At 45.2% G+C, this 24,448-nt stretch overlaps 1 protein-coding gene across 1 annotated transcript; it reads right to left on the reverse strand.

Moving 5' to 3' along the window:
- Positions 1 to 1,398: 1,398 nt before the first annotated feature.
- LOC131285481 (protein sax-3-like) lies at positions 1,399 to 24,448 on the reverse strand. The gene is made up of 7 exons (XM_058314338.1): positions 24,322 to 24,448; positions 7,639 to 7,825; positions 6,118 to 6,221; positions 4,263 to 6,025; positions 3,420 to 3,561; positions 3,292 to 3,343; positions 1,399 to 3,207 (listed from the first exon to the last, which is right to left on the reverse strand). The coding sequence occupies exons 1-7, from the start codon at positions 24,446 to 24,448 to the stop codon at positions 1,791 to 1,793; spliced, it is 3,792 nt and encodes a 1,263-aa protein (XP_058170321.1). The 3' UTR covers positions 1,399 to 1,790.

Consider the following 24,448-nt stretch of genomic DNA (forward strand, 5'->3'; position numbering starts at 1 on the left):
CGGTGGCACTGAGATATGGCCAGTTAGTAATGGTTTTGTTTCGATTCCTCCACTCGAAACGATGTCTCCCGTTGTGATAGCGTTCAAACTGTTCACTTAAACAAGAAACACTCGGTATTGGTATATTAGAATGGTATACTTCGGAGCATTAGTCCCATGGTTCTGGAGATTTTTGCTAAGAAAACGCTGCTCGGTTTCGTTTGGCATTTAAAGGACTAGCGCAAACCAATGTTTAATGGCACGTCGTTTCGCTATGATGATGGTGACTCAACTCAACAATATGTTCGCTGTGTGCTTTCTATCGCGCTATGCAAAACCCCGTTTCCTTGCTTCCATACACTCTGATATGTAGGATTGGAAAACAGCTACCAGCTTCAACAAATTCCCCGAGCGGGGGTCTACTTGTTTTCGATCGAATCGCTTGACGATAGGTCAACAGCTCGTACACCTGACCCCGCACATTCTGATTTCGAAATGGGAAGGGTTTTGGGTAAATTATGGCACTGAGAAAAAAGCAGAAGAATAAAGGATTATTCGAAGATCACCTTGAACAAAGTGACGTTCAAGCTAAACGAAAACATATGCTGACCACCGTGCACATTTTCTGCTATGAAAGTTGCTGTAAAATGAGTATTTGCTTTCAGTGCTTTCCTCGTGAACTCATGCAACTAGCAGTATGCAGTGTGACCACAAACCAAACATTAACACCTGTCGATCTTTCTTTTGTTCCGTACGACGTAGTCCTTATTCGAGAAGAGAAGCCTTAGGAAGGATGCTAGCTGATGCCGGTGGCTTCTGTGTTATCCCCAAAAAGGGTTAAGAAGAACTATCCCTTGTGCATCATTCTGTTTCCTACTTTTGTTGTTGCCTTACTCGCGCGTTCGATTACTACTTGCGGCATGTTTCGTTAATATGTTGCCGTCGAGATTTTGTAACACTATATGCACTAAAGGATCACACGCGATTGTTTGCACCCGGTTGTTCAAAGCAATGTGGGGAGGAAATGGCAAAGATTGGGTGGCAGGAATATATAGATATTGTTCGATTCTGCCATCCCTTTGAGATTCTTTGAGTTTTTTTTGGTTTGTTGCAAATTGTATGGCGTTTAACATGCCGTTGCCCACGGGCTCCATCTCTACCGGGTTTCAGGAAGCGGAAGTTAGGACGAAAAGGGCCACGATTTGTGTGTGGGAGCGAGAGTTTTGTTTGGGCTGACGATAACACATCAAGTTAATGGCACCATGTTTTTCCATTGTTTTCTCTCCACTGTACCCGTTGCTGCTATGCGTATGCTGGATGCAAAGATTTTCTTGGCGTATCGACCTTGTTGGTCATTCCTGCCCGTTAAGGGCATACGAGACTTTTTTCCCAAAGTGTACGTGGTGGATAGTCAGTCCTCTCTTACAGAGGAGGGGGTCCGGTCGCAGTTGGGATTCGAACCCAGATGGAGGATGCAAAGATGCACGTTTTAAATTATCGTTAGTGAAAGCGTTCGCTTGCGGTCGTATGAGTAGGATGAGATGAGTTTTGTGGTTGAGCGAGTGCATCTCAACACCGTTCTTTTGTTAATAATTATACCTTTCCCATGCGCGCCTTTAACCTACAACTACTGTGTATGTGTAATTTGTTTGTTTGTTTGTTTTGTTAGTTAGTTAGCCTCTATGTGTTCGCACTAATTGTCCCATTTTCCAAGAGGAAGCCGGGAACCTAACGGGGTCGACTGTACACGCTCCCTCTTTAACGGAAAGCTCTAACGCTAGGGAGGATGGGGGGTGGCTTTCGGGGATGTTTTATCGTATGAGATTCCGATTGTACTTTCGATCGGTGGACTTGGAGCGGCTGCGGGTGCGCGGTTTCGTTCTCGGTACCCACCGACCCTCGTTGCTCCCGTTGCCGCAATCGCACTCACTGTCGTCCGAGCTGTGCTCGACACTGTTCTGGCCGTGCTGCTGCTGCTGCTGCTGTTGCTGTTGTTGCTGCTGGTGCGGATGGTTCATTGGATGGTGATGGCCTCCACCGTAGCCGCCGCCTCGGCCACCGACACCGCTGTTGTGCTGCCGTCGGGCCGTCATCATGGGGCTCTCGCTGGACAGATACTTGGCGCCGTTGAACGGGACGGATTCGGGGCAGGGGGCCGGTGGGCTCGCCGGCTCGAAACCCATATCATCCGAGAACTCCTGGTTCACGTTGCGGTAGAACTCTTCGGTCGGTTCGCCCGCCTGGCTGAAGAACTCGATGTTGCCACCGATCAGCATCGGATCGTTGATGCCACTGCCACCGCCTGCACTTCCGCCCCCGCTCGAAGGAGGCCCCGTCCGGTAGCACTGCTCGTAGAGGACCGACCCGCTCTCGTAATCGTTCTCCGGCCCGCTCACGTTGTTGTACATATCCTGGTGGTTCAGCTGCTGCTGATGGTGGTGGTTCGGATGGTGCTGGTGGTGGTGCTGGTTTGGATGCTGTCGGATCCAGTTCTGCGGGAAGCTCGGGATCGGTGGGGGAAGCGTATCCCACCGGGGTTGGCTACCGTTCGACTGGTTCGGTCCACCACCGCCGTTTTTGCGCATCATCTGCGGCGAAAGGGCGGCCGGGTTGGTCCGGATGGTCATATTGTTCGGCGGTCGGTACGTGCCGTACGGATGATCCGGTGGAGGCGGCAAAACATCCGAGATGTTGATCGGTTCCCTCATCGGCGCATTGTACTCGTTACTCGACGCTGGACTGTTGCCGTTCGAACACTTCAGGCAGGACTCCTCCGAAAGGGTCGGTCCCATGCCACCACCACCGGGTCCCCCACCGCCTCCGAGCCCCCCGAGTGTCATCATACCACCACGCTGGAGCGTCACGGTGGCATACGGTTCCGGTGGAATGTTTCCCCCGCCGCCCAGATTGTTCATCAGCTTTCCCATCTGCTGCGCCGACGGCATCGTGTTGTTGGTCAGCTCGGCGTACTCGGACGTGCTCGGTGGGTCAAGCGAGTGGGACGGGTGAGCTTTCACGAGCGTGTTGCCGTGTAGCCAGAGTGTGTGCTGCTTGTCCGGAATGATCGTCGTTACGGAGGGACCCGGGTAGGACGCCTTGACGCTCTGCTTCTTGCGCACCGTCCAGAAGATGGCAAAGATAGCTGCACTGATGATGCCGACGCAGACCACCACCAGGGCCGTACCGGACATCCACGAGGCAGTCCAGTAGCTGGGCGTTGGATCGGTTCTATTTAAAAAAACATGGAAAAAATTGCCCATCAAGATGATTCCAACAACGAAGGAACAACTTTCTACAACCGAACACACTTACCGCACAATGTTCTGCGGATCCATATGAAGCGGTGTCGGAGAACTATAAGGACCTGCAGCAAGGGTCGGAGAAGAGGAAGATATTATAGCGGGCATTTCCTAGTACCGTCAATTGAAGATTTTACTTACCAATCCCGCCGGCAGTAAGGCTCGCGACACGGGCAATGTACATCGCGCCCGGCGTGAGACTGTTGATGACGACCGACTGCGTCGACGAGTTGAGCGACATTTGTCCGAGTACTTTATTGGTAGCGTTCGATTTTATTTGTATCTACAAAATGAAACAGAAAAGACGGATCGAAAAAGTGATCGTTGAGAGGGACCAGCTATACGTAGTGTTTATACTTAGAAGACTGATATCTATGTGAAGTATTTAAGAGTTTTTACAAATCAATTTATTACGTATTGTTTAAATGCATTGTAACATATACTCTATCAAAACCTTTACTCGAATAAAGTCAGGTTTATGTCTGTGTTATGTAAACTATGTCGTTTTAAAAAACGCGATTTCTTCCAAAAGCTCGTTACAATCCGAAATTTGATTGATGTGAAAAATATAATTATTTCGTGGTTGTTTGTAAAATGTAATGAAAATGAAATGAAAATATGCTGAGCTCGGAAGGGACGATTGTAGTTTTCCAATCTTCATCAATTTGTTCTCCTATGATGGACATTTTTCATGGGGTAAACTCTGATGTTAAACGTACTCAGTTCATAATCAAAAACTATATTCAGACTGGCGTACCTAGATACGGATTAAAACTGTAAGTTTTGCCACTAGAGAAGGTTAGGCGTTGGCATCAATTTGTGACAATCGTCGCTCTTGATCAAAAGTTAAACTCGAGGTAAATAAAAATTAATATTTCTAGGGAACTTGATAGTTTTTTCATTAACAGAAGTGAATTAAAAAACCCCAGATTGATTCTGTTTTTGGGTCGCGGGGTTTCGTTTTCTTAAACCGGAAACACCTACCTTGTACCCCGTGAGTTCTCCATTGAGCAGATGGGCGGGGGGTGGAGACCATCGGACGAACGCCGCCGTCGTGTTGATCACACCAACGCGCACATCGGTAGGGGGCGCTGTCGGAGGCCCATCGAGCGTGCGTCCACGTCTTATGTTCGAAACCGAACCGGCCAAACCCTCGGGAATGCTGGCGAAGATCTCGTACTCGCTGTACGGCCGCAGCCCGGTGAGGGTAAGCTCCTTCAGGTTGCTCGTGGTCAGCACGCTGCTGAAGGACGAATTGTACAGATAGTAGTCGACCGGACGGGATGCGACGCGGTAGTACATGCGCAGCTGCATGCGGGACGTACTGTCCGTCACGTCCCACGTCACGCCGATCGAGCTGGCCGACACGGTGAACACGTTGTTCAGCACGATGAACTGGTGATGGTTGGCCCATCGGTGCTGTTCGTAACCGGCGGCCAGTGCGTCCTTCCGCACGTCCACCGGTTCGTCCTTGCCCAGTACGGTTAGCCGGATCTTCTTGACGATGCTGCCGGCTTCGTTGATGGCCGCGCAAGCGTACCAACCCTCGTCCCCTTTGGAGATCTGCTTGAGCGTCAGTCCTCCGCTGTCCTCGAACTCGAGCATGCTGCTGCTCGGTGGGTGACCGGTTGGTGGCTGCGTCCCCGTGGACGTCGGTGCCGAAGTTCCCAGCGTTTCCGCGTGCTGTCCATCTTCCTCCGGGGAGCTGCTGGTATCTCTTCGACTGCGCAGTAGCATGCGTCGGTGCTCGGGCGAATCGGCGCGGAAGGACGATAGCCGGGTTGGATATTGTCGCTGCAGTTGCCGCTCGGAGACGGGCTCAATCTTAATCGTCCAATTGCCACGCCCGCGACCACCCTCCTCGCCGAGGTCACCACTTCCATTTGCCACGAACGAGGCCACATCGGGTGGAGCGAACGCGAAACCTTCCACTCGCGACGCAACACTTCGGCGACGTCTTTTCGTGGCGGCCGCAGACAGTGACGAGGAGGACGAAGGGTCGTTCGCTAACGTTGACTCACTGCCCGCTCCACCCTCGACGCCTTCCTCGTGCTGTTCGCTATTGTCCACGTGCTTCCGATCGATACGATCCCAGAAGATGCGCACTCCGGGACGTCCCTTCGCCCGACAGGGCAGCATAATCGATTCGCCCTCGCGGATCACCACGTCCACCGGCGCCTCCATGAACGTGGGTGCCTCGTACACGTACAGATACACCGAGATCGTGACGTTACCGCCCTCGTTGTGGCCCTCGCAGAAGTACTTTCCCTCGTCCTCTTGGCGCGCGTCTTCAATGCGCAGCGTATTGTCGAGCAGCTTCCGGGAGCGACCCTCCGGCAAACGGCCACTTTCCTTGCGCCAGGTCACCGTCGGCTTCGGGTCGCCGGCGAGCCCACACGGCAGATCGAAGCCCTCCCCCTCAAGCACCTCCGTGTCGTGCGGGCTCTTTACGATCGTCGGCGGAGCGAGCACCTTCAGGTGGACGGCCGGGGTCGTCTTCGTGCCGGCCATACTCTGCGCCGAACACTCGTACTTTCCCGAGTCGCTCGGTTGAATCTCCGAGATGAGCAGGCTGCCCGAGTCCACCAGCGAATGGTGCTTCCCGTTGATGTCCAGTATCTTGCCGTCCTTGATCCACAGGACGGACGGTTCGGGAATACCGCGCGGTGGCGTACAGTTCAGCACCACCGGTCCACCAACCAGCGCGACCGTGTCCTTCGGCATCAGCCGGAAGTCGTCCCGGAGCACTGCAAAACGTAAAACATCGAGGATGGCACATCAGTTATACTTTTCTTGTGTGAGCAATGGCAATAGATTTGTTTCACGCCCAAAAACTCACCTGCAATCTGTAGCGTCGCGTTCTCACTGACGGCCACTCCGGCCGAGTTCCGGGCCTCGCAGTGGTAAACGCCGGCGTCCTGTTCCCGTTTGTTTTGCGTCACCCTGGGGGAAAACAACACGAGCAAACACAACACGACAGAACAATTAGTAGAATGATTGATGCGGGCCATGTCTATCCTTTGCGTTGTGGACGCCGGCAACAATGAATTATGAAAGGATATCGGACAGAAGAGATTCGGTTCTTCTCTTTGTTTAACAAACTTGTATGTTGAAGGGACATGTAGTGGTTCTAGGAAGAATTTAACACTATGGGAGTGTTAGATTTTATTTTCTAAAGCCGATGATTGCAACAAATCTTCTTTCAGTCTGAGATTTTAGAATTGTTATCTTAAACGGCAAAGTCTACGTCAGGATTTGTCCTATTTCTATTGAGCAAATTAGCCAACACGAGTCACTCACTTCAGAATGTTTTAATAGTGATAGTAAGTGCATTTAATCGTGTGAGACAGAGTGAGAAACGTTTTTAATAAAATCAAATTAAAAGTTCCACGACAAAAAAGTCTTTTATAGTACATTCCACAGTTAATGAAATGCAAAAGATTCTCAAAACAGAAACATTGTTCTGCCGTAAAATGGGTAGCCTGTTATTTTTGCAAACATGGAAATGCAATGCGTGTCGTATGCAATCATATAAACAGACCACAAAAAGGATATCTTCGAACGGAACGGATAAGCTAAATATGGGGGGAATCAAGCACAGTTTCGATCGGCTAATCTTCGATTGTCTGATTTATTTTCTTTCTAAAAAATGAGACTGAGGACATACATTTAAAAACAGGAGAGTTTGAAGCTTTTCAATTTCGCAACCTTTTTGGAAATGTTGCTCACACAGTCTTTTGCAATGGCCAGCTGCATTGCTATGCACTTTGAAATGCATTTTATCCACTTCTGTTGTGCTTTCTCTTATTTGTACAAGCTATAGAAACAATTTTTTAAAGACCAAGATTGAAGAGAGGATTTTTATAAGAATCACTTTAAATATTGTTAAGTTTGTGGTGTTCATGGAGTTGTCAAAAAGACACTATTTATTTTATTATTTTTTAATTTTACCTATCTAGGAAAAAGTTACAATAGTTACAACGTGGTTAGTTGTGGTGGGGTCACCCAAAAGAGGGTCGGAGGGAGGGAGCGACATAAAAATTATAGTAATATTTTATATCAATTCTTTGGGAAGCAAAGTTTTTGCTTTGCCTTCAAAAATCGTTGGTTTGATAAATGTTATAAACAAATTATATTAAAAAAGATTGTTCTAAAAAAGTATGCTAAAAACGCTTGGCAGTCAACGTGTTAAGACAAACCCTTTTTTTAATGCCACGGTAAATGAAAAGATTAGTTGAAAGACAACATCCCTCACTACCATCTCCTAGAAAGGATACACTATATTAATAAATGCCTTCTATATTTTTTTTATTAGATTAGATTCCCCCTTTCACCCATTTACATTCACACCCACACTTACCTCAGAAAGAAGAGCGATCCTTCCGGCAGGATGACGCGCCGATCGGACGGCGACAGCGGCATCCCGTTCTGGAACCAGACGAACTCGGGCGGTGGCCGGCCGGTCGCCTTGCAGTTGAGCGTCAGCGGTTCGTCCTTGGCCGCGACCGCATCCTTCGGGTGCTCGGTAATTTTCGGCCGCTGTTGTGCTGCGTTGGGCACGCGAAGGGGAGGGAAGAAAAGAGAAGAGAAAAAGAAAGGGGGTGTTGGTGAAACAGTGTTCGAAAAACGGGTAAAAAATGAAAGAAAAAGGGAAGCGGGCGTTCGCTTGCGTAATGGACTGGAATAAATTCAATGACAAGCCACTGTACACACTGGGCGGGCGGCGGACTCCGGAGGGGGTGTCAGGGAAAGTGGGGCAAAGCCAGCGAAACATGATGGCGAAACCAGAATGAAATCACCCGCCTGTGTGTGTGTATGTGGCAAATTTATGCCTCTTTATGCTCCAGCTTTGGACACACTTCATACAAGGGGCCAGGAGAAACGTGAGGTTTTTTTACCCTTAAACAGATGAAGAAAGAGAAGCTCTTTTTCCACCCTTCCTGAGGGAAATATACACACCATACACACACACACAATCTCTCATATATGCAGCACACATCGGTGGTCTAAGAATAGAACTCCCATAATCAAATATTTGTACCGAAAAATAATGGCCCCGATTGGCCAACGTGGGGAGGGGAGAGAGGAAGGGAAGAGCGCAGGGGGTGATGGCTAATGGTATTCAAAAGAGGCGCGCGCAACACCAGTAGACACTAAGTGGATGCCATCAATTTGGGGAAGGTTTAATTCTGTCTTGACCGAGCGTGACAAAGTGTGCAGGAAGGGCATTGGCGTACGGTAGCGGGAAATGGGGGGGATCTAAGGCCATCTGGTCCATCGAGCACGGGGCCTGCTGCTGCTGCTTCCAATTGCGCCAATAACCAGCCGAACAGCAGCAGCAGCAACAGCAACGCCGATGACCACAACACGACATTATATCAAAGGTTTGGTCCACTCCAGGGACGACGGAAACGCCTCGCCTCGAACACCATGGAAGCGGGGTGGTAGGCAGGGTGGGAGTGGTGTCAAGTGGTCTGACCTGCTTAAAACAAGGGAGCCGAACACGAGCGGGGAGTGGGCAGGTGTAGGAAACCAGAAGCGCAAGCAACATATGGGAAGCCACAGAAGAAAAGAAAAACAAGACCCAACCGAGCCGAGACCGGGGGGAAAAAAGGGACTTATTAAAAACTATGTCTATATGAGGCTTACTCATATAGACACTCGCCCTAAGAATTGCTTACAATTCCGAACCCTACCCCTAGGGATCCTCCGTTGGCTTCGTAAGCTTCTTTGCCATCGAAATGGGGGAAATACACCAGCACGAGGTTCTTTCCCAAGACAAAATAAAATTAAACGACTTAATTCGACAGGGGAACAGTAAAACATGGGGAGAAAGTACAAAGCAAAGAAGAAAACTCCCACCTTTGCATATTGAGAGAAATCGATGGAAAATGAGCAAAGATTTTCTTTTCCAACCAAGGGGGGAAATTGGACAGAAATAAGCAAGAAAAACCAAACAAATCCTCCCTGAATCAGTTTTCCCCGTTTGGATCCGCTTTTTTGGGTGAAATTATCCTTGACCCAATACCCATTTTGTTTCGTTGGCCCCAGGGGGGAATTCATTGCTACCATGTAGATATGGAGGGTAAAACGTTGAATTGTGGCCAAGCTAAACATGAGGTAAATTAAATTGGGGACTATGCTTGCAATGAAGATAAAAATGAAAAGGAAGCGGTTTTGTTTAGAAAAACGAACACGGAAAGTGCACTCGGTTCGCTCGGTTGCTCATATTTAATTATTTTCTTTTATGTACCGTTAGTGAGACACACTTGTTCGTTACACATTTAAAACTACGCCACACTATTTGCCCTTCAAAGTTGTGAAAAACTAAAAACGATTCTAGAATAAGTTCGTTCGTTGGAGCAAGGGAGTTCTTATGTCCCAAATTGTTGACTCTTCATTGCCCTTTAAATAAGTGTCTAATAAGATGTAGTTTCTCTACACAAATATTTAACAAATTCTAATTATGAAAATTAAATGATGTTCTGATTGAGATTTAATTATTATTTATTTATTATGGTATTACGGATGTTGCCGTATTGTTAGAACCAGTATACTTTAACTGAAATTTTGGTTCCTATAGCTTTTCCTCCCTGCTATTAAGCCTTTTCCTGGGATTCCTCGCTTAGAACTAATCATTACATGTACTTTTTTAATTGTTTTTTAATCCATGAATTCTTAGGCGAAGTTATACATTTTTCGTATAAATTTCTCTTTCTCCTCTTACCAAGGAGTTTTTTGGTGGAGCCTAAATAATTCACCTCATAAGAGTGACGAATTTTTATTGCTATTGTGTACACCATTGATTACAAAACATTGAAACAAAATGCTGAGTTTCTCCAATGACTGAAGTTCAAAAATGTCCATGAGTCCCTGGAGACTCGGGGTTTAAAATGGAGGTAATATCAACAATTTTCATCGGGATTGAACGCAAATTGCATCAATACAAGCTACCTCTCCATTACATCAGTGTGGGTTTGTATTATTGAACAGAAAATAAAAGCAATTCTTAAGTGCATTAATAGTTTTCAATTGTTCCATGAAAACCGAACCCGGAATTAAAAAGGTGATAGTTAATCATTGTGCATACTGAATGTTCCTTTCGTTGTACATAATTTTTCCGGAAAACATGCGGATGCAGCGATTTACGGGATCGGGAAAAAATTAAACAATAAAATCAATTGGCCTCCTTCCAAACGAATTTAATCACCCATTTCACGGACTATCACTATCACCACCAACAACCAACACCACCACTTGGAAAGCTGGGAAGGGTGGGGAAAATATAATAACATGCACTCTCGCGGCCTCCGCAGCCCTCCGTCTTCGTCGCTGCATTCGAACCTTTAACCCATCGGGACGAAACCGATGCCATCGTTGTTGGGGGCTGCAACGCCGCGCGACAACAAGAACATAATCCCCCCTCCCTACACCACCCCCCAAGCCACATCCCTCTCCCGATGATCGAACGAATAAACACCCAAAACGGGACGAGCATAAATGGGGCAGCAGAGAAGCAGCATTCGTTTTATGAAACGACGACCCACAACAAACATCGTTTGAACTTGTGTCGGCTGCGGTGGTATTGACACTTCCCTCCGGGGCTGTGTCTTGTGTTTGTTTGTGGGACGAGAGGAAGCTGGAAGAGGGTTCCCGAATTGATAGGCTATTTGGATCATTGCGTTAGAGTGGATTCCTCCAATCGTCTAGAAGCTCACTACTTCAACAGTCCGGGGAGAGAGAGGCAAAAGCCGGTGTCTGTTTTTAGGAAAACCAAAAGGGAAAACATCTTGCCTCGAATGTGCTGGTAATAAATTGATTCAATTGCGGATTTTCTTTCCCCATCCATCATCCTAGGGGGGCGGGTTTCAAAGAGGTGGATTTCAATGAACTCGCCGCTTTGCACTTGGAGGATGGAAAGTGAACTCCAAATGGTGCCAGATCTTACACGCTTTCTGGACTTTGCTTCGGTGCCTTTCTGCCTTTGATGGTAAATATTTTGCAACAAGTTGAGACCGGATCCACGAAGCATTCGGTGAGGACAAGAAGGTGGAGCAGAAACCGTTCTTATTTACGTTCCTTCTAAATTTTTTATTGTAACTTGAATAGCTGATTGAAAGAGGAGAAACTTTGACGGTATGAACATTAATTTTCCTTCATGTTATTTCACTTTTTCACTCCCACTACATTGGTTTACGAGCTTCCCTGTAGCGAGAGGAATCCTCTTCCAACCAACACCACTGCCAGAACACTGTAGAGAGCGAGGCAAAACTGGTCCTCGTCTCTTGCCAATCATCGACTGCAGCGATTTAGTGCGGCAGGATCATTATCCTTCACTTCTTTTTCTCGTACGGGGATGTGGGAAATTCTTTTGCCAACAGAAGGGGGGTGTAGTGTCCGTCCCGTGTGTCGGAAAGCCATTCGATTGATGTCCTGTGGCGCCAGAAAGTAGGCCACCAACTATTGTGTGGAGCTAGAACGATTGATGAAGGCTTGCAGGAGGAGGAAGGAACGGGAAACGGGGTTCTGGTAACCACACAGTTTTAAAAAAGTTTTCCTTCTTCTGTTTGCCATATGTGCGTTAGGAGGGTTTGAAAAAAAAATGAAACTCCACACGTTGCTTTAAATCATGGGAAACTGGTAACCGCAATATGGGTTAGCAAGATGTATTTCAACGTCGAAGTCGAAGGTATTCGTTGAACACATGTTGCAATGACTGATATTAAATTGCCCATCCAGTTTTTTTTTTCTATTTAATTAAGCACCTAATTGCTTTGTTTAACACGTTCAACGCCGAGGGTTTTTGGAGCATTTTTTAAGTACAATCTTTTTTGATGAAATTTGGAAGTAAAACAAACACTGAGACTTGTTTTTAAACAAATAAAACAATGTACAAAGCTTTCCTAAGGAAAATCTGTACATTTACCATAGCCTACCACAATAATAGTGTAATAATATATGGGATTTGTGACAAGTTCTAGATTGCCTGTCACCTGTCACTATGTGGGTCATTGGCAGCGAACGTGTTAATTAATTTTTACGAAATTTTGCCAACAAATCCTTGTTTTGAATCGAGTCCTGTAGGATTTTAAAACTTACAAAAAGCCGCTTAAGAGAGCACTTTACAAAATAAAGAATTCATCAGGTTTTATAGGACAAGAAAGTTCAAATTTGCAAAACATATTAAGAAAAGTTACAAAGGGTGATATCAAGCATTAACACGTTGACTGCTAAGCGTTTTTTTTCCTTGGTCGATAAAATTTGTGTATAACATTTGTTAAACCGACGGTTTTTGAAGGTCAAGCAAAGACTTAGCTTACCAAATAACTTATTTTTAACATAACTATAGTTTTTATGTTGCTTTTTAATTTTTTTATGAGTCAAAAACTATTTAGAACTAGTTGCTACTGTCACCCACTTTTGGGTGACATAACAGTCAACGTATTAAATCAAATAATACAGGAAATTTCTTGCTTTGAAAATTGGCTATAAAGAGTTGATACTTTTAAGAAGATGACTTGTAGGAAGTAAATGGAATATAAACCGATAAATAAATTGCGAAGTTTGAAAGATCTCCGAATCGAACCAGAGCTTAGAATAGTGAAGAAAAAGCATTGCCAAAAGTGGGTAAATATGAACCGAACACCGGCAAATAACAAGACCACCTAAACATTTCAGTCATCAAACTCGTAGAAACATCCAAAAACAAGCATAATTCGAATGTCATTTCTCTCGGAAGGGATAAAAATAAAAAAAGCAAATCTTCCTCAAAAACCACTTCACATACGTAACGGCGCTGCCTTCAATTTCTATTCGTAGAACACCATGTCTACCACACTCATCTGACACCTTCCTCCAGCTGTGTTTGATGGAACCAATCTACAACAGACCCCCAAAAAACCGGCACCGAAACCCGCATCAGACCCGGGGCTCAGGGGATGGATTTAACTTCGCCAGAAATGGGCTTGGCGAGGCGTACGAGCGAGAAATGGAAGGGTTTTGGATGCACTTCGACACTTTGAAGTAACACCACCTCTCCGTGTCTTTGTGAGAGAGTCATCAGATGAAGTGCTTTGCTGCCGACATTTATGATGGCCACTTTTGGAGGCCAAAGGCAAGCGTAGTAAAGCGTAGAGATAGAGGGAATGAGGATCTCAACCGGCGTGGGATGTGAATGTCTTCACTCCCGGTCCAAATGCCAACATACCAACTCGTGGTTTGGAAGCTGGCAAAAGGGCAAAAGACGACGACCGAAGAACTAACCGGCTCGATATCTCGTTGATGGCTGCATCGGATTCGTCCCGAAATGCTCCCCCAACTCCTCCAACAAGTTGAAAGCAACACACCAACCCCACCAGTTTATCATATGATCATCATACATATTGCACTTTATTGCATATAATATATGCACCACCGGGACTCGTTCCCAAACCTCGTGATCGTTTTCATCCAACCCGAAAGCGACCAACACACACCGCCGCCGCCGCATCAGAGCGTAATCTCGAATGCGTTTCGGGGGTTTTATTTTTCTGGGATGCTCCAGACAACATTACTCTCCCTCCGTTCCCCCCACACACACTCACACTCACGCCACTTCCGGTCGGAACGTTGAAGTTGAACGGACCCGCGCCACGCCGGATTTATTGCCATGAATTTATATGGACTTTCACCTACGGAAAACCCGCGTCGGTCACACAGTGTGGGACACAATTTTGGAAGCCATTTTTCATCGCACACACACACACACCCATGCATGTGGCTTGGCATTCTTTTATGCACCCGCGCGAAGCTCAACGTCGCTTATTTGGATGGCTTATTTAGAATTCGTTTCGCGAAGGAACGTTATTCGAGCATATTCAACACACATGAAACGGACGGACGGAAAATCGCAGCTAAAGGGGGAGAAAACTGCGGCACCAGTTTGCAAGGATGGCCACATGCACCGACACTCCTCCCCGCATTGCTCGCTACCCATAAGTAACATTTCAGCAAACTTTTATGAGCCGCTTTTCAAGCAAAACTAACGTTGCATTTCAAATGACGTCGTTGGGGCAAGGAACAGGAAAAAAAGGAACCTTACGCTTTTCTTTCAACGAGAGTAGCTTTACTAAAAAAAAAACATAAAAAGCTGTCGAAGAAAGCATTCAAGAACGCGCAGCGGAAAGCATCAAGAAAAAGATTAAGAAAAACGAAATAACACGTTAAGTCGAAAAGTAAAATAAAAATCACACCGAGAGAAGTGACTGTTTCGGGAGAAACAAAGAAAGAAGGAAAAGAAAAAAAAAACAAGTGGACAAATATCCTTCCACAGCTCGTGTCCTTTTTAAGGCAACGACGAAGGGCCCGAGGGGTAGAGGGGGGATGGTGGTAAGAGAAAAATTCGCAATAAGGAACACGATTACTAATTTTAGCAGCATCCTTTCGGGCCTCTGCCATTCCAGTCTGGTGGCTTTCGTCGGGCGGGCTTTTAATATTTGCACTGAAAATGGCATAAACCAGGGGTTGGGAATTTGGTTTTAGTGAAGCCAAATGTCCTACACTGCTCGTCAGAAAAGTTTATCACAACTTGTCAAAAAGATAACAAAATTAAGAGAATATGAAGAGTTTAAAAAGATATGGTTTGTGATCTTGAAATTTTTTTATCATTATAAAATGATAACTCACAGATAAGATCACACAATGCGCCTTAAAAACAAACACCCAAATACGCGTTTCTCAATTGAAAACCTTGTGTTCGTGTTAAGTCTTAAGGCTTTAAGTCCTTACTTTACGTCAACAATTTATAGATTTAAATATCATTGTTTATTTAAACAAAATCATCTGGGATGGAACTAAACTGTGTTTATAGGCCTTAAAGATAGCTTCTTTGAACGAAATTGAACGGTAGCTGAGTGAAAGAGAAAGAGAGATGAAAAGGAGAAAGCAGAATCGGAAAACTGCTTTTAATTAAAAAGCTCTAAGTTTACTGGAAAGCTAACAATTACAATGAAAAAATGTAAAAACTTTGGAGGAAAAACTGTGAAAATTTCCATGTGTCGATGAGGTTTAACTTTTAAATTAATCACTCAATGGTCAATGAAATGATATAATGTAAATAAGGAAACTTATAAAACAAAGCAATGCATTGAGACTAGAGTTGAGGAATTACGATTCAGATTCATGAGTCTGAATGAATTTTGGTATCGGTTTAGATATTCATGAAACTTTAACTGAAGGATTCACGAATCCCAGATTTATAAATGTTAAAAAAGATAACTTAAGACCAAAACATGGGTAGAGAATCGTTAAGATTCGTGAAATATCGATGAAAGATTTATGAAGATTCATTAAGGTTTCGTAAGGATTCGTATCTCAAAAGATTCGTGAATCAATCTGAATGAATCTTGGGTGCAAGATTCATATGAATGAATCTCGCCTAACGATTCATTTTCAACATTACATTAGTGTCGGTTTGTTTATTTTCATTGTTGGAAGTTTCGTAAACCGGTATGAAAGTGATTCTCAGGCCGGCCATTGGCGAACCCTGACTTTAACAGTTGTTTGACGTGCATTCACCGAAGTGAACCACTGCTGTTGGGTGCAGAATCTTAGGACACTTTTCTTCTGGCGCAAAATAGGAGCTATGGGGACAGGCAAGCGAGCGTTGTCCTTGCGGTGGGTGCGTCCGGAAAAAACGTCACAAAGAAAACCGGCGCGGGTGGGTAGAAAAAGCGGAAAGGGAAAAACGTACTTTCAAGACACTAAAACGCTGAACCCAACGGCGTGAAAAGCGGCGGAAAACGGCCGACCGTCGGGAAAGCTTTTCGGTGACGACTTTTGCTAATTGTAAAGTTTTCTTCTTCCCTTTCATCCGCCTACTGCTTCTTGTGCGGAAAAAGTTGCCTCATTGCAGCGCTTTCCCCTTTAACCCCTATATTTTGCGCTCCGTTGATAATTTTCCACTAGCCGATATAATTTTCCGCCAGCGAACCGTGGCCCGTTCGCCCCGCATGAAGAAAACAACAGGAAGACGGTGGAAGATGTGGCATTCCATGACTTCATTTGTGCGCGCACCCCAAACCCCGTAGCCCCTCCTTTCCCCCTGTGTTCCTCACCAACCGCCTTCTCCCAGCGGATGGGACCTTTTTCCGGACATCAGAAGAAACAAATGAGCTCGAGCGAGCGAATGGTTCACACCATGGCGTTGGAAATGGGACCCGGGATGGATGGAAAATGGTAAATGTTTTCCCTAATGGTTTCCTACCAGTGTGGTTTTCCACAATAGAGTGAGAACGAACGAGGGAACGAGTGCCAGTGATCGAGACGACGCCGAGGCGAATGCTCTTTTGAACCTTTTGACACGACCGGACGGGGGAAACGCACACTAACTATTGGGGATCACGCTCTATTGGAGTGGCACATTCCGGGCAGGGAAGGATTAAGATGCGAGAGAAAATGGTGACCACCGAACGCAGGCCGTCCCATTTCCCCGCCTGAGAGGTTCGAACATCGTCGGCGGCGGCATCCGTTCGGAGGAAAATGATTTCATTTTGTCTCGGTTCGAAAACAATCACATTTTCCAACAAAGCAGTATCCTTTCTCTTGCCTTTTTGCTCTCGTTCTCTCTCTCTCTCTCCCTCTCTATCGTTTGCTCAAAGGGTATGTGTTTTTCCACCTACTCCAACTTTAAAGTCTACGCCATCGTTCTGCGAGCGAAAGAGAGAAAGCGAGCAACGCTTTGTTCGAACGTCACGTGGAAAATGTCATATTCAAATTTCCGTCCTAGTGCTCATCGGTGGTGCCCTTTTCCTAAAGCACTTTCCACCCATACACACACACATAAACCGGTGCTTGGTTATCTCTTTCCCACACCCTGCAGCACTCGGTCGCGACCGGGGAAAACCCTTCCGCTTCGTTTGGGGAAAATCCCTCCATTTCTTCCGCGTCCATATTCACGCAACCGGCGGCGCACACGATCGGTTTTTGACAATCGGGGCGTTGTTTCGGAATTTTCCATGGAAAACCCCCCTTTTGCCTCCCGCATCTTTCTCCTTATCTCTCTGTCTCTTCCTCTCTCTCTCTCGTTGGCTGCGTGTCACATCATCCATTTTTTAAAGCGGCCACAATAAACTATCGATTTTTTTATTTTGACTCCTCTCTCGTGCGATAATATAGTGCCAAGCAAAGGGAAAATGTTGATGGAAAGTCGGCGGCTCCTTGGGCAGGGGGTTTTTCGCCGGCCGGGAGCCTTTCTTACTACTATTTTGGTGCACTTTTTTTTGAAGTTGGCGTGTGGCGTCAACTTTTCTCGGCAAGTTTCGCAATCAATTCGCTGCTGATGGCGTGACGAACGGGAAACGGGTTGTTGATTTGGCAAAATGATCGAACGACCTGCCAACCAAGCCGAAAGCAATATGGGAGGGGAAAGGTAGATAATTCTCGTGTTTTTGATGTTTTTTGGTTTCGTTTTGGGAGAGCCCAAAAGGTTTCCGGGTTAGGTTAGGTTATAAAAAGGCCGCAGTCAAGCCCCGAACTCTGGCTGGGTTTGAGGAAAGTATGATAATAAGGAAAACCTCCCCCTCTGTGACACACGACCCTACAACGACCATATTGGATTGATAATGGAAGGGAGCGGAGTGAATTGGGAAAAGTTCATAAAGATAAATTTTGCAAAAACATATTTCACCTCGAGCCGGAAGGGAACAGGACCTCCCTCCAGAAGGGAAAGTGTGAGCTTTTGAGGATCGTCAAAGAGGACCTTCGTTTTGTGATTCGTTGTATGTGTGTGTAGGCTTGGCAAAAATAGAAAATTCATTTAAATACCAGCATGGTGCACACACGACGGGAGGCACAGATCGACCTTCGAGAAAAGGTGCGTTCTTCCATCGATTTGGGGATTTGAATTTGGGATTTCCCAATGTACCTTTTCGTTCCACTTTTCTTGTCACGCCAAACACAGTTCGGGGTTGAGTGTTGTTTTGTGGCGCCACTTTTATGACGAATAGTAAAAGAAGAGATAAAACGTATGTTGGACATATTGTTCGTAATTTTACTTTCAAATTATTGGCTTATTGTCTTTCTTCGTAAATATATTCTAGCCAATCTAGGTCGTGGTTTTTTGTAAAGTAATAAAATCAACCTTTTTAAAGATTAGGCCGCATATCAAAATTATTCCAGAAGTCTAATAAATTCCTACTGCTAAGGTCAGAGATCTACTCCGTCAAAGGTTAAGGCTGAGCGATATGTATAATTAAATAAGCTTGATGTTTGCCCTGCAGCTTTAAGGTTTTAATATTTAAAACAGGTTGTTAAAAGTTCAAAACATCATCTATCCGGGCTTATCTGCGCTTCAGTCCATCCCTAGCAAACAAGGGAGTGTAAAATCAATAAAACATTGAAGAGGTTGTTTCGATTTATGATGCCAAAGACCATACTCAAGGCTGGCATGCGAAACATCGAGCTCAACAGTTTTTCTCTCATAAATAAGGATTTCATACAATGCTCTAGTTTACTTAGGACAACAACAATCAGTATATTTTATTGTTTTTAACTGTTCTTTTTGAACGAAAGGATTTAATGTCTTTGAATCGCAAATTATGATTCACTAATTAGAGGAGAAATGTGCTTATTTAATGTAGGTTGATTCGTAAGCATATATTCCAAATGTTTACTACAACTGTTTGCGGGTTTGGGTTCAAAAAAGCATGAATTAAACATGGCCATCCGTACTTTGTTTACGTTCACCCTTTAAGCTTAATCCGATTTGCCAGAAATGATTGGGAACTATTACGGATAAAAGCAGATGGTATTTTTAGAAGTGATTTGATCATTTTATCTCTTAATAAAAAATATTTTTCTCTAGTACTCTATTTTGTTTACAACAAAAAAAAAAAGAAGTTAACGAAGTTGAGGTTTGATTTGATCATAAAACTTGAAGCCAGCCTGAGAATGAGGAAAATCACAAATAATCGATCGCCTCGTCAGCCATACGGTTTTCCCAACTGGCGTCATCAGAGCCTTTAATAGTAGCGTGCCCTCGGATGTCGGCCTCCGGTTCCATCATCCGCTTTATCATCTAGACTACACTGGTCGGCATCATGACTGGTTTAAGAAATTAGGTTATCCGGATCCAATCCACGGAATGTCCCCACTTTACGTCCGGCGGCCGGCGAAAACGTCACCCGGGGAGGATTAGCGAGGCAAACATTTTCTTCCCTGCTTGTTCGCTGCGAGATCGAGATGTTCCCAATGCAGCGAGGAAGGCGGGGGGTGGGGAGGGAAAAACGGTGCAAATGGGCGAACTTTGATCTCCGGCCCTGTCTGTGTGATAATCCGCATCCCTAATGCGGCAAAATCATGTCGCCGGTTTTAATCCGGACGACAATCGGGTGGGGAATTTGGAAGAAGATAAAGACGACGAAGGAGGAGGAAAGAAAAACGCACACCCATAGGCTAAGGCCTGGAAAAACTTGTGCACCAATCGGATCGGGAAAATGTCCGACCGGGGTGGCAAATTGCTGATGACTTTTTCGATTGCGTAAGGTCGGACGGTGAGCAAGGAACTCTCTCACTCTGAGCTGAACGGTAGGAAATGGAGGGACAAAATTGAACTGCATTATCCAGTTCCAGAGGGATGGCTTATTTCCCACCCACCAGGACGACCAGCCCACTTTGGGTGAAGGAAAATTAATTATTCAAACAGAAGGGATTTGCCTCGTTTGATCGGTATTCTTGAGTTGGTTTTTCTTCAAACGTACGTCACGCGATGTGTTTACGAAATGTGTCCTTAAAGCTGCAAAATATGATTTTTCCTGACAGTGCCGAACATCTACATAGTGTTTTGCCTTTTATTAAAAGAACTGATAACATATTCCATGGAGTCCTTTATTAAATTAAAGACAAACCTCGGAAAAGCCTCCATTATTTGTGGCGTAATCGTTAAACTAAAAACGATTAAGATTTGCCCCACAAACAAAAAAAAACCCTGATTTCCATTCTAATCCACTTCGGCTTCCATTGCTGTCTCCGAACAATCTGTCGTCGGAGATAAATATGTTCCAGCGAGAACGTCGCATTAATTTCCTTTCTCTATGCACAAGCCCATTTGCAACATGTTTACGAAGGCCATTACAGTATTAGTAAGCGGGGAAGGGGCGGTGAATGATAAAGAAATAAGCGAGGGAAAAGGAAAACATAATTTAGGACCACCGGATCTCGCCGGTTTGTCCTGCCGACGAGCTGGCGAATATGGACCACCTCCCGAACGTTATCGTATTTCCATACCGAATGTTATCGCGTTTGTCGTCGGAGGCTAGTAAATTTTCCTCCCACCCGGGGAGGGGGGCCCGGTCGAGGGGCAAAGCGTTTTTGCATAAAAAAGAATTAAAAAGGACAATCCAACAACCCACAAGGCCCCGGTCCGGAAAAAAGGGAAACACTGGGGAAAGTGTTTGGAAATTTATTTCCGATTGCTTTCACGTCCCCACTTTTTTTTCTCGTGGCATAGAGGATTTTTCCGATTGGATCAGGAAGGGTGGTTGTGTGGGTGTATTTGTCGACGGGGGGAGTGATCGTATCGTGTGATCGTGTGTTCTTCGTCGAGGAAGGATGTGGAGGATTGGAAATGACCCAAGGGGAACCCCGCTCCGGGTGGAAAACTCGGATCGATCGAAACGCACGAACGTCGACGAACCCAAAAACCAATCGTTACCGAATATCCGGCGCTTGTTTTCTCGGGCAAAATAAAAACCGTTCCGACCGGATGGAAAACCTTCGGTTTGTTTGTTGGGTTTGTTTTTTCTCGTTTTGTGGAAAATGTTAGGCGAAAGCCCGTCTGTCTCTGATGGGGCGTTATTAGTTATTTTTGTATTTTGGCGTTTGGGAAAGCAATGCGAAAAAGGAAAACGACCGTTCCAAGGACTGGCAAGGCGCTTACTATGGCGCCTCAATTCACTTTCTTTTCCAGACAGAGAAAGAGATTTGGGGCCGTCTCCTCTCGCCCAACCCTCCATAGACATCTTTTGGCACCAGAAATTAAACATACTGGCCGTTTCGTTTTTCGCCAAAAAGGTAATAAAATCGAAGGACACGCGCGGGCCGGGGTGTGAGTGGTTTGCCATGCAGATTTCGGCTGTCGAGTAGTGACCTTCCAGGGTCCACCACCATCACACACACACACACCCGTTTGCCCATATGTGTAGCATGGTTATTTGGCAGAACACACAGTAACGGCTCCAATCGTTGATGGGAATACGAAGGAAAAACAGATGGCAGGAAGCAGAAAACCCAAGGGCGCAGACTTCCAGGCCTTCGAGTGACAACGCTCACTGCCAACTACCACGACACGACGACTGGCGGCGTTTGCTTTCGATAAGATTTCGTTTTCTTTCGCTCTTCCCCTCCAGCTCGTTGGAACAGCCTCTCCCGCCGGTTTTTTTCCCGGTGCCGTGGTAGGATATTCCGCCAGATGGGACGAAGCGGAAAGATGGAAAAATATGATAGACGCAAAGTGAGCCATATGGTAACAGAAGAGCCCTTCATCCAACTTGAGTGGGCAACGGAAAGGACAAAGAGGAAAAGGATCCGAAAACCGAAAGGAAAGTGGCGTTCGATACACAACATGCTGTATGTCGTATTGTTCTCTTGCGTTGATTGAAATAGAATTAGTTTGGAAACGATACAGGAATTGCCAGCCAACTTTGCCTCGAAAGCGGGTGATTTTGTCTCTAACGCATCTTGTTTTGAAATAACTCATCAACTGTTGTCTCTAACTCATCTGACTTGGTCTCAACAAACGTCACTTGACAGATAAGAGCGTGCGTTTATACCATTGAGCTAAACACCACAATGCTGCCTTCTTAGTTGATATACGTATGCATGCACGTATGGAGAAATGAATAAACAAAATACGCAAAATTGTTCAAAAATATATAAGAATAACATTAAGGCATACAAAAAATTAATGTTTTGCGTTTATGTAGTTTTAAAATGTAGCATAACCACAATTACTTTGTTTCTTCCCTGTTTTTTGGCTGGAGGCAAACCCAGATGGGTTAGAGACAAAGTCAGATGAGTTAGAGGCAAAGTCAGATGAGTTAGAGACAGAATTCGATGAGCTATTTCAATACCAGATGCTTTAGAGATAACAGTTGATGAGCTATTTCAATCATCGGTGGATTAGAGCTGAACATATGTGATAAACCCTGTAAATCGGAAGACGTCTTCGTGGGGTTTTTTATCCCATTCCGAAGGGCGAAAGAATTTCGAACGAAACATCATGGTTTGAATTGTTTTGAAAAATTTCTCGGAACCTAAAGCCTGATCCCATCCCATCACCAACACACCGTCACACTCCGGGTGGTCATCAATGATGAATGGATGTGTACAAGAAAGCGGTACAGCCGCGTTCGGTAACCACACACATTCAAAGGACATTACGAGCGGGATAGGAAAGGATACTGCTGCCATCGTACAATTATCATGCTCTCAATGATTTCTCCCGACGCACACAACGCTGCTCTGGAAGGCCGGAAAGAGACCGGTGGAGTGAACAAAATAAAAGGCCAAAGAAAAGGCTATTTCGGCCTTTGCCATCGTCCAAATCTGAAGGACGAGAAGATTTCGTTTGTTTGAGGTTCTTCTCTCCTGCGAAACGTCGGCTGCGCTGATGGTGTGAATGAAAGTGTCCGGGAGCGGTGATGGCGGTGTGACTGTAGGTGTGTCTGTACGTTTGTTTCGAAGTGTGAAAACGGGAAAACACCGAAAGTGTGGTCTTGCTTTGGCGCGCTCACACACACGCGACGGTCGACATTTCGGGGATTTCATTGAATCATTTTCCGCACGATGACACAACGCACCGTTTCATAAGAGAAAAAAAAACAGCAAAAGGTTCAACTCTCTCCCTTTCTCTCTCTCTCACACTTCTGGCAATCACATTTTTCCAAAACGTGGAAAACCATCCGCCGGTACGCACACCAAGCCACCCCGAAACGGCAAAGGACGAGCATGGGAATACGGCTCGAACGTTTTTCCTTCCATATTAGGCGATTTTCTCGCCCCGTCTCGTGACTGACTCGTGAAACTCGGCTAGAATTTTTGGGGGCTATTCATCGTTCGACATTTTCCGCAACGCCGTTTTGCGTTCCGAAACATGCGAACGGAAAATCCTATGATTCAGAGGTAGATTTTTGAAATAGGTTAAAATAGGTAATATGATAGAGTTTATTATTTGTAGCCAAGGATTTTTTTCACCTTTAAAAGAGAACCTTCTAAGAAAAGAAGATTGAAAGGAAATTTTAATTTGTTAAATCTTTTTGACAAACACGGCTTCAAATTATTAAGAGTTACTGCTATCAACTTTTCCTGGATTTAGTTGCCATTCTTTTCACGGCTTCAGTTGAGAACTGCTCGGTTTTGCAAAAAACCATAAAAACCTTTTCCTGGGTTGACAGGAAATTTAAGGCCATGGCAGGATTTCTGTGTAACTTGCAAAGGTGCGTGTTTTAGCGCGTATCGTGCGAACGTACTAGCAATAAAACGCTGTAAATCCTTCCTCTTCACACTCGGTCAGCTATGGCAAACCGGCCAATGGTCATGCTTTATCTAATAAAAAGGATAATTTCTTTATCTCCCAATAAATAACAAATACACCGAGCTCTAATAGAATAAAAAGCAAATCTGCTACACTGGAAAACAAGAGAAAATTTTCTTACTGATACAGGACAGCTTTTCAAATGCCTTCTACATGTTTGAACAATTTAAAACATGATTTTATAACGATTTTGGTGATAAACCTTATCAAAAGAAATAAAACTAAAAACTATGAGTATTGGGTTTGCAACTTCAAACTTTTTTCTCAATCTGACTTGTTTTGTAAAACGTGATTAAAAGTGCGAGAAAAGAAACAATATTAAATATTATATGTTCATCTTAAGTTAAATTCAATATTCAAAAATTAAATTAAGTTTAGAAACCTAGAAATATAACCATGTCCCTGCGTTTACATAAGAAGTTTGCCACCTCTGACTTTAACAAAAAAAAGGCTCACACCCGTTGTCTCTCTTACCTTCGACCGACGGATTATATAAACTGCTAATTATCAGCAGCACCGCCACCACCTGCCCGATGCCGCCGCCGCACGCCGCCTCCCATCGCCCTGGCCCTCCGCCCAGCGACACCGTTTTCCTTCGCAT

Source organism: Anopheles ziemanni, chromosome 3 (genome assembly GCF_943734765.1).
Source record: "Anopheles ziemanni chromosome 3, idAnoZiCoDA_A2_x.2, whole genome shotgun sequence".
NCBI lineage: Eukaryota > Metazoa > Arthropoda > Insecta > Diptera > Culicidae > Anopheles > Anopheles ziemanni.

Excerpts from the sequence above, each read along its gene's own strand:
- LOC131285481 (XM_058314338.1), bottom strand. The coding sequence starts at position 24,448 with ATGCGAAGGAAAACGGTGTCGCTGGGCGGAGGGCCAGGGCGATGGGAG. Across the intron at positions 3,562-4,262 it reads GAGAACTCACGGGGTACAAG|ATACAAATAAAATCGAACGC; the intron begins GTAGGTGTTTCC and ends TTCATTTTGTAG. Across the intron at positions 3,344-3,419 it reads CCTTACTGCCGGCGGGATTG|GTCCTTATAGTTCTCCGACA; the intron begins GTAAGTAAAATC and ends CCCTTGCTGCAG.